The 10991-nt window shown below is 37.4% G+C and overlaps 1 protein-coding gene across 1 annotated transcript in view; it reads left to right on the forward strand.

Moving 5' to 3' along the window:
• Positions 1-9859, forward strand: part of LOC124979805 (protein SCO1 homolog, mitochondrial) — an 18940-nt gene extending 9081 nt beyond the window's left edge. Inside the window, exons 5-6 of the mRNA XM_047544561.1 lie at positions 58-173; positions 5255-9859. Coding sequence (XP_047400517.1) covers positions 58-173; positions 5255-5389 — 251 coding nt within the window. The 3' untranslated portion in view covers positions 5390-9859. The remainder of the gene's footprint in view (positions 1-57; positions 174-5254) is intronic.
• The last annotated feature ends 1132 nt before the right edge of the window (positions 9860-10991 follow it).

Here is a 10991-nt window from a genome sequence, read left to right on the forward strand (position 1 = left end):
AGCAGTGGTTATTTTGCTTGCTTCTCATTTTTTTACTCTCTTTCTTGCTTTATTTAGAATTTTCTCCCAAACTGGTTGGTTTGACTGGCACAAAAGAAGAGATTGATCAAGTAGCCAGAGCATATAGAGTATATTATAGCCCTGGCCCCAAAGATGAAGATGAGGACTACATAGTAAGTCATTGTTGTGCTTTTATTCACAGTCTAGCTCCTAGATCCTGAATATTGATACAGCATTAAATGGCTGACTAGCTTCCAAGATGGGGGGAAAAAAACAGATTATTGCAAATTCCTTGGTTATTTTAGATATTTAAAAAAATAGAATCATTTGTGTGTTTTTGTGTGATACTGAGAGTTGAACCCAGGAATACTCTACCATTGAACTTCATCCCAGTCCATTTTATTCTTTGTTTTGAAAGTTATCCAGGCTGGCCTTGAACTTATAATCCTCCTGCTTCAGCCTCCTGAGTAGTTGAGATCACAGGAATACAACACTGCACCCAGCAAGAAGCATATTTTTTAAAAGATGACTGTTTAATTTATATTCACTGTTTTTATAATTTAATTGCATATCTGTCCTTTCTAGTGGCACATAATCTATGAGGCAGCATAAAATCAGATAACTTGGTAGCAAGTTAGAAATAAAGAGGAACCATTATGTGGAGGCAAGGCTTATTTTAGTTTTAGTTTTAAAACATTGTATTGGTTCTCCTTAATGAAGAGGTGTTAAGAAATAAGCAGTTGTAGGTCTTGGGGAATTACATTTTTGGATTAGATGAGTGTTCTGAAAAGCAGGAGAAAAAAACGAAAGCTGACAAAAGGTGAATTTTTTGTGAGGTTTATTTGTATATCAACTATATGCTTTGCACAGTTTGGTTTAATGCATGTTTTTTAATGAGGAACAGAAATTCTGTTAAATTGTTCATCTATAACTGTTGCATTAAAGAGCTATCTTCATGTTCATCAGCACACATGGTACAGCAACATCAGACATAACAATAACCCCATCCCCTACCCACTGTTTTCTTCTCAGTACATTTTTTTTTATCACATTTGAGTTGACAATGTATTGTATTATTACAGAATTTTTTTCAGTTGTCATACTATAGTTTTTGTGTCTTAGTTGGACAAAGCGATTACTCATAAGAGCCTTTCCAGCTGCATAGCTGGTAGGTGGAAAAAAAGATGGGCAATATCCTGAATCACTGATCCTCCAGCTCCCTGTGGTGTTTCCCTAGAGTGATGTGCTGAAGGAATATCTTACTGCAGTATTTTGTCTCTACTGCCCACTGTAGTTTCTGCATCATGTCTGAACCTGGAACACACTGAGTGACCCTATAGCTTACAGCCTAAATTAAAAGCAGGCTTTTGACCCCTCTAACTTAATTAAGCCCACAGAGTTATTGTACCTTCCAGGTCTGGCACCCTCATAGTGTTAGGGAAACTTGGATTCATGGGAGAAGAGGGACAAGAGAAAGTCAAGCATTTTCTCTTAAGCCCTGAGTTTAAGAAAAATAGACAGACCCTCCTGCGGTTTCCTCTTGCTGCACTGGCAGCATAACAAGAAGAAGAGCAGAGGGGTGCAGGGACCCAGAGAGGAAGCCATGGGAAAAGAAAGACTTTTCAAACTTATGTACTTTTTCTATAGAGTTATTTTAACTGGTTTTGAGTTAACTGATGGTGACAGTGGGAACAGAGGGGCTAATCAGTCTGACTTTTAGCTTTACGTGAACTTTATACGTACATACAACCTAAACTAGGTAATTATTTAGTCTTGTGCTTATAGTTCTAAATATAATGTCAACAGAAATTTTACAAATGAAACCTAATAGCATATAAAACTCAAATTTATAACATCTAGTTAGTGTCGAGAGGTATCTTGCTAAAACCAAAATGCTGCTTACCACAAAAGTGGGGGTTGGGTCAGACTGCTATCAGATGTCCCACTATACCCTCAGCAGTCCCTCTGCAGTTTTCTTTGATCGTGTTGTCTGCCTTGACTGATTGGTCTCAATGCAGCAAGGATACATCATTTTCATGTTATCTTCCTGTAGCTAGTAGTGTATAGCTAGGTGCTAGCAAGATCATAAACAAAGCAAACACAGGTTTGGACCCTGAAATTTGTGTTCATAATGCAGATAATCCAGAATAAGTATACTAATTTTTTAATATTAAAAATTAAAATGTAAATATGTAAGTCTTATGAAGACTTCTTTGAGCCTTAGAATATCTCTTCAATCCTATTTTGAGATATATTTGGTCTACTGCCATAGAATTTGATCTTTTGATAGGATCAATGAGTTTGCTACACCTTCACTAAAACCAGTAGAGGGAGACACTCTCCAACTTCTTAGATTTTTCATCAGTATAACTTCTATGCCTTGAGGTTACAGATTTTCACACACAAGACAGTATGGGAGATAAGAAAGATCTAGAGGCCTGGACCAGGCAAGGTGGAGCACACCTGTAATCCTGGCTACTCAGTAGGCTGAGGAAGGATCACCAGCCTGGACAACTTAGTGAAACTCTTTCTCAAAATAAAAAAATTCTAACAAGGACTAGGAATATAGCTCAGTGGTGGAGTGCTCCCCCCTCCCTCATATTCGATTCCCAATAGCACCAAAAAAATAGGACCTGCAAGGAGTGGGAAATGAGGGAGTGCCTTGAGATTTTCCTAATGTCAGACAACAGTAACGAAAAGTAACAAAAGGTAAACTTCTGGCTTTTGAATGGACTCTTCAAACTGAGAGTGTATATAAACTGGGCATGCCAAACATTTGAGATTCCTTAGAATGCTAAATCTCTATTATTATATATTAAAACAAAATATTGCTTTATTTTTATGAGCATTAGTTAGAAAATACTTTTGGGGTGGAAAAAAAGAACACAAATAGCTTTCAAACCTAGGAAAATATTTTCAGTTTCATAATGAAAGGAATATGATTTTTTTTAATGTGATGCCATTTTTTTACCTATTACTTAAGCAATGGTCAGAAAGTTTGAAAATGTGTTATTAAAATTGGAAATACACTGTTGGAATATATTTGGAACAACAGGCACTTCCATGCATTATTGATAGGAATTAAAACTGATATACCCTCCTTAGAGGGCAATTGGCAGTATATATCAGTATCTAAAGTTAAAGCTTTTTTTAGCTGAGAGATTCTACTTTTGGGGATTTATCTACAGATATGCCCTGAGCATTGTTTGTAAAGAGAAAGGACTGAAAACGAAATGACCATTATTTTAAAAGCTATTATGTATGTACTGATACAAAACAATGATCTGAATATTGTTAAACGAGAAAGCAAGAATGGTATGTTACTGGTGTATAAAAGTTAATAGATGGTAGTGGATGTATACACGAGTAATAAATGCAAAAATTTCTCTGAAAGAATGCAGTGGTTCCCTCCAAGAAGAACTGAGGGACCTGGATCTAGAGCAGGAAGAAGACTTTAAAGTGTATAAATTTATTGAATTTTTTATGTGCATGCATTTACCTTTTGAAAAAACAAATGTGTGTGTGTGTGTGTAAGTAAGTAAGTAAAAACTTGGCATTAGAAAAGCTGAGTGCTGTTCTCCAGTAGAATTAGAGGTAGTAGCATCGTGATTTAAAACAAAATATTGTGGATTTTGGAAGCAGGAGGATGCTTGATTTAAGATGAGGGTTGGCATTCTGTAACTGACCCTCCCCAGCATATTCATCATTTGTAAAAAAAAAATGCCTATCTCAGGAGTGGAGACAACATGGGAAAGAATGTGTCAGTTACTTCTAGTTTCATTCTTCTGTATGAGGAACTACTAGAACTTACAACAAATGTCAATTTGCCCTGCCCACAACTCAGATGAAATTTTGAGAAGTGACCACCAACAACAAGTGTGACAGATATGGATAGAAGAATGCAATGGAAAGTAATTTATATTGGGAACACTCAGAATAAGTCCAGCATAACTGCAATTATGATTTTTAAGGGAAAGAGAAACTAGAGAAAAAAAGAATAGAAAAAGGAAGACATGGGGCATAAGCAACAGATAGATTTGAGGGGAGAACTAGAGGCTTAATTCTGATTTCTTTGTCAAATGTGTAGAGAAATGTCAAGCCCCTAGTGTCTTGGTTCTGCAGTAGATTCTTCCATAACACATGAAGTCACCAGCTGTTTGAGCTCTCCTGCGTGCATTCTTTTCTATTGGGATAGGCAAGTGGCTCTTTCCATTTGCTATCTCCTTATGAATGTGTGTGTATAAAAAATTAATAACCTCACAGACATATAATGTGTTTGGGGGTATATTTGGAGGAGTGTCTCCAGTTTGGTATGTGTGAGCACATTCCTGTCTTGCCAAGTAGCAATTAAGCCTGCAATAAATCCCAAGGACTTATACTGTCAAATATGCTCTTTTAAAATTGGATTTTGTGGAAGCAACCAGCTAAAAAGATTGATGACTAATCTGAACTTAAGTTAGACCCAGGTACGTTTTAAGAACTTTGTCAGAAAAATAGATGGCGAATTGTAGCAGACTTCTGGTATAGTACTTATAGCTCCTAAGGAGCTTCCAGGTGATTTGCTTCAGGTGGTGGTGTTCAGTATAGTATTTTAAAATGTAGGAGAGAATAACATGCCTTCCTGTTTCTGTTTGAATTACTAATATCAGGACCAAATATTGTGTTAGGATGTAGATTATATAATTAAGTGAATAGTTTTCTGAATTCTCATAAAATATGATAAGCAGAATTTGAGCAGTAATGAGTAAGAACTAGTACTACCTAAAACAAAGGAATACACCCAAGAATTTACAAGGAAAGTAATTTTTTTACCAACACTTAATTTCATGTGACATCTCTATTACACTCTGGTTAAGGGATCAACTGAGGTACTTAACTCAAAAATGTCAGGTATTTCCAAAGCAGCATTGCTATTCCACAAGCACTTCATGATGGTCTTTTGAAGCCTGCAACAACCATTTCTTTCCAGGTGAGTTCTCTTAGAGATTTGTGGAGGTATTATGAATTGAACAAAAAAACTCCAGGTTCTAGCTGATGTTATAAGAAATAGCTGGTGCAGATTTCTGGAACACAGATTTTAGACCATCCATTGCTGTGAATTTGCTATATGTAAGAGGCCATCCCATAAATAATAGATGCATTACAGTGAGTATTTAAGCATTAAAGTTCTCTTGTTATGTAGTATTTGTTTGATAAATAAGTGGTTTATTTTTGGAAATCTTTTTCTCTCATCTCCTCCACCTTTTCTTTGCAGGTGGATCATACTATAATAATGTACTTGATTGGACCAGATGGTGGGTTTCTAGATTATTTTGGACAAAACAAGAAGAATGCAGAGATAGCTGGCTCAATTGCTGCACATATGAGGGCACACATGAAAAAGAGCTAGCCAGAGCAGCATTGTGGATGTTGTTCTCTTGCCAAAGAGGACAGAAGCTTTGTCTCCCATAGGAGCCAGTATATATAATGTGCAGCCTACAGGATGGCCTTCATGCCACAAGAACATCTGTATTTTATATGAGGTGTTCGCCTTGAGTTCAGCCAATATTCTTGGAACTGTGAAGATTACAACCCAGTATCCCAGGTAACTACCGTGCATCCAGAGGACCAGGTTAAAATGAAGGCAATAGAGAGCAGAGGTCCCAGAAGGACATTGCAGGGAGAGGCACACTGGAACAACTTCAAAAACAGGGCCCTTGGAGCAATATCGCCACCTCTATGGTGTGTTGGACCCTTCCTTGCTCATACAGATCCTGGGACTGAATTTTACAGAAAGAAGTGCAATTTCATAGTGCCCTTGCTTTTCCTCGCCTTGAACTCTTGGTGGCTGTTAATATTCATGTTCAGTGCTCTGCCATTCAGGGCTAAATTTTATACTTGAAAGCAAAATCTTACTCTTCCTTGTTAATGAACATCACTCTCAGTTTTACATTTCATTCATTCCTCGGTCAGCAGATGCCAGTTTGACTAGTTAAGAGGAATAATCTGTCATTTGGACTAAACTGTTAGTTCATTTCCTATAGGGGTCTTTTTGGTTTTTTTAAAGCTTAATGATTTTGCCAGGTTTTCAGTGATGTACCAAATGAAAACCAGAGGACATAGATACTAGATGTGGTGCAGACTATTTTTCTGCATGTTCCACATTGCACTGAGTGTAAAATAAAAATACATTTAGCTTTCCAACTTGAACAAGCATGACTTTTCTCCTGGGTAAAGAGTGGGTGCCTAGGAGACAGTACACATCTCTCAGGCAGGGACCTATAGACTCAGGTGGGTGCATGTTAGAACATTGGCTCCCAGGGCTATAGCTGCATTCCTAACAGAAATCCCTGCTGACTCAGATGCTGGGGACTACACCTGCACTAAGTGTTTAATAAAGAAATAATAATAACTTGGCCATCCTTTGGTATATCTGTTGGCTGTTCAAGAAAATGATCTTTGAGTGATGACATGAATTTTGACTTTTGTTTTTAAATTTGACTTCCCTGGTACCATGTTTGCCCATCACTATTTTCTTTTTGAAGCTGCTGCTCTAGGCCAAGTTCTCTGAATATTTTTCAGTAAGTCCTAAGCTGCAACAAGTATAATGCCTAGTTGGAAAAGAGATTCTTTTTACACATCAGTTATGTTTTATATACACATGCTGTAGCCCTGTCTTTTGGCTTTTAAATTCTCCATACTTGGGTCAAATCTAATAGAAGTATTTATCATAGTGAAGGAAAACAAAAACTGTAGTTAAAACTGAATCGTGTTTCTAAGATTAGTATGTCATAGTACTAACCACGGAATTTCAGAATGTGATTGTATCTGGAGATAGTTGTGAAGAAGGTAATTAAAATGAGGCCGTTTGGGTAGGTTCTCCATTAGCCAATATTACCAATGTCCTTAATAAGAGATAGGAACACACATGCATAAGACCCTTTGAAAACAAAAAAGATGGTCAGAGAGAGAGGTCTCCAGAAACCAACCTGACACCTTATTCTTGGAGCTCCAAGCTTAGAACTCTTAAGTAACTAAGTAAGTAAATAAATGTGTAAACCACTCAGTGTGTGGCATTTTGTTAAGGCAGTCCTGGGAAACCAATGCAATAGCCCATTCCTTAATAAACAACTACAAGTAGTTGGTTTGGAATGACTTTCTCAGGAATCTTATCAAGAAAGTTAGGAGGAACTTATTAAAAGACTAGTCTCATATAACAAGACATATTAAATATCTGAGATGCCAAACATTTAGAAAGATGGCCTGTTTTAAGCCCCAAGCCATTTGTGTGGCTCACTTTGCAGCAAGCTTGCTCTTGGATAAACTGTGGACTTCATTCTCAGCTGTTGCCCTGTTAGAGCTTGTGTAATGATCCAGAAAGGGAACAGCAACTTTTTTGAAGAAATGTTTCATTTGCTCTTCATTCCCATGTCAAGTTTAAAGTCAAGATGATAAAACCAGGAAAGAGGGCCCCAGAAATTTTTACTCATGAAGTGTCCACTCTAGATAATAAAGATGTATCACTCAGGTCCTTGCTTGTTCCACGGCTATGGTGTGCATATGGTTACCATGTGAATTCAACCAAAACTGCCGGTTCCACTCAGCAGAACATCCTCTCAGTTGTGCCTCTTGGGGAAATAAAAGTCAAGACTGCCTGTCAGTGGATTCTCACTTGACAGTCTTTATTTGAGTGTTTTCACTGGACTCAAATGGAATTAATATTGCAAAAAAGGCTCTTCGTTGATTTGAAAATCATAAGAACCCTGTCAATGGAATAGGCATGAAAGTACTTAATGCACATGGGTTTATGAGGCAACTGATTCCTTAGGTATGTGTAAGAGCTGAGATTTATTGGGAGACTGATAGGAATCCGAGAACATGATATGAAATTGTACTGTGTTTACATAGGATTTAAGAATCTCATTTGGAACATAAGGTTAAAAGAAATTAAAATTTTCAACCATAATCTCCCTTCATTTTTTTACGTACAAAAAATTAAATTGTGTGTGTGTGCATTGCCTTTAAAAGACCAGTTGTTCATGCAAGCATTTTTCATCCATTTAGTTTATACTTTGTACTGGTAGTTACAAGTGACATTACTCTGATGATATGGGTAGTTACTCCTGTTACTAATGATAGGTGCAAGTTAATAATCTCTAGCCATGTCTTCATTAATAACACTTTTACAAATTAAGAGGTAATTATTTTATTTTCTAAATGTATTTATAGCTCGTTCATTCTGCTTTCATAATTATACCATAGCCTCAATAGAGAAAGTTTGGACTATATAAAAACTTGAGAGAGGAACACTTAAAATCACTGTTGTTCCACTATGAAGAAATACTATCTGGATGCATTTCCTTTCAGTCTTCAGCATTTTTAAATTAGTCTTTTTTTGTACCAGAAGTTCACAAAGCATTCCATTAAAACAATTAGACATGATATATGGAGCTCAAGTCTCTTGTGTCCCCTATTCTAGACCCCTCCTCATAGGTAACTCCTGTTTTGTGTTTGGTGTGAATCTTCTCACAACATTTAGAATCCACTTAGGCTGGATTCCCAGGCTCGAGTTTTACTACTAAGACTTAGTGAAAAGTTATTACATGGCACACTGATATTGCTCAGTTTTTATAATGACTGGTTTTGGTAAGTATTGAAGGTCTCCCTCTCTCTTGCCAAGGCTAGGTAGTGGGTAGTTCGCAAGGTAAATTTTGATTTTCCCCTCTCCCCAATGTGCACACACCCACCAGAGTGCATAGGATGATTGCTCAAGAAACAGCAAAAAGCCCATCATGACTCAAGTCATGGGAGATCATGATTCAGTTTTAGCTACAGTTTTTGTTTTCTTTCACTCTAATAAAAATACTTCTATTAGGTTTAACACAGTACTGAGAATTTAAAAGACAAAAGGGAATCCAAAACATGAAAGTGAGAAGAGTCCAGGAGCCACAATCCAGAGGACTCTCTGGGAATCACTGCACTTAAGTGTTGGGAGAAGCCCTGGAACAACTGAGAACAGGACCCTAACCCAGTCCATCAGTCCAAGGGGCTGTTATGGTTTGAATATGAGGTGTCCCCCCAAAAGCTCATGTGTGAGACAGTATGAGAATTTCAGAGGAGAAATGATCAGAATATGAGAAGTGTAATCAGTGTATGAATTTGCTGATGGGTTTTAACTATAGGCAGGTAGGGTGTAGCTGGAGGAAGTAGGTCACTGGGGATGTGCCTCTGAGGTTTGTATTTAATTCCTCGTGGGCAGTTCTCTACTTCCTGGCTGTCATGAATTTAGCTGCTTTCCTCTATCCTGCCCTTCCACATGATGGTCTACCTTGGGGGTCTGAGCTATCACATTAACTGACCATGGATTGAAACCAAGACAAAATGAAACTTTTCCTCAAGTTATTCTTTTGGTCTTAGCAACAAAAAGTTGAATAAAGCAGGAACCCACTGTGATGATTGCTTGGATTCGATTCACTTAGAAGTCCAAGAATGCTAATGTTACCCTTCAAATGTGATCTTGAAAAGTCACTTATGCCGTGTACTATTTCATGTGAACATTTAATTGACAGAAAACTTGAGTTTTCTTAATTGTGGAGATTTTCCAGCCTATTCAAAGAATAATAAGTTTAATGAGCTTGATACACCCATCAGTACTTATCAACACAGTGACCGATCTTGTTTCATCTATACTTCCATCTACTCCCTCCACAGTTCAGTCCCAGCATATATTCTCTAAAAGAGACCAACTCTGTCTTTTAATAACACAACCACAATCCCAATATCAGGCCAAAAAACTGTTATTGATTTCCTTGTTTGTATTAGCTTTCTGTTGCTGTTACAAAATAACTTGGGAAAATAAAATGAGAATTTTTTATTTTTGCTCATGGTTTCAGAGGTGCAGTCCATGGTCTCTTGGCTCCATTGTATTTGGGCCTATGGTGAAGCAGATCATCATGGCAGGGAGAACATGGTGGAAACAAACTGCTCACTTCACAGCAGCCCCAAACAAAGGGTACATTCCCTTCTTCCTAACTTCCATTTGATCCCACTTCCTAAAGGTTCCACCACTTTCCAGTATTGCCACAGTCTGGTGACCAAACATTAATTAAGCACATGGCCTTTGGGAACATTTAAATCCAAACCATAAAGTATTGCTTAATGCCATCAACTATCCACTCAGTAAGAAAATGATTTTAAATTTGGTTCTTGGACTTCAAAGAGCCATAACACTATTCATGTGGAGGAGTGTTCTGTTCATATCATGCATATGACTTCATGCCCATGTTTACACCTAGGCCAAGGACATGAGGGGGGAGAATCTCTCAAACCTCCCCTTCCATTCCCAATCATTCAGAATGTTCCAGATTAGAAAGACCAACCTACTTGTGTTTGGAGGTATTTATGTTTGTGTGTTGTTTTGTTGTGGAGTTTTTGTTATTTTTTGTTTTGGTTTCTTGAAAAATAATTGTGTTAAGAGGAAATAAAATTCTGGAAGAACAGGGAAAACTGACCTATGGTGATAGAAGTCAAAATATTATGTGATATGTCACTATGTGATAAGTCACTATGGTGATAGAAGTCAAAGTACTCACCTCTGGCAGAGTTGGATGGTTATTGATTGAAAGGTGTCCACGGGAATTTTCCAGAGCAATGTTATATTATGCATAGCTTGTTCTATGTGATGATTTACATGCTTAAAAGTGTATTAAGCTTCAAACTTAAGATTTATGAATTTCATCCTGTTCAATCTATACCTCAAAAAAAAAAAAAATGAAGGGAAAGATGAGTTCCTGCAGCAGGCAAACTTGAAAGAAAACAGGTCTGTGATATGAAGAAAGCATCAGTAATACTCAGCAACTTGCTGAGTTTGAACAGAGTGATGCGTCTCATGCCCAGGTTGCCCATGGAGGAGAGGGACTGAAAGGAGATGCACAGAAGGTGGAACTCTCAGCAAGCTTTAACAAAATCAGAAGATTGCAGATAGAGAAGTAGGGCTGGGTGTGTTGAGGCAG

Source organism: Sciurus carolinensis, chromosome 3 (assembly GCF_902686445.1).
Source record: "Sciurus carolinensis chromosome 3, mSciCar1.2, whole genome shotgun sequence".
Taxonomy (NCBI): Eukaryota; Metazoa; Chordata; class Mammalia; order Rodentia; family Sciuridae; genus Sciurus; species Sciurus carolinensis.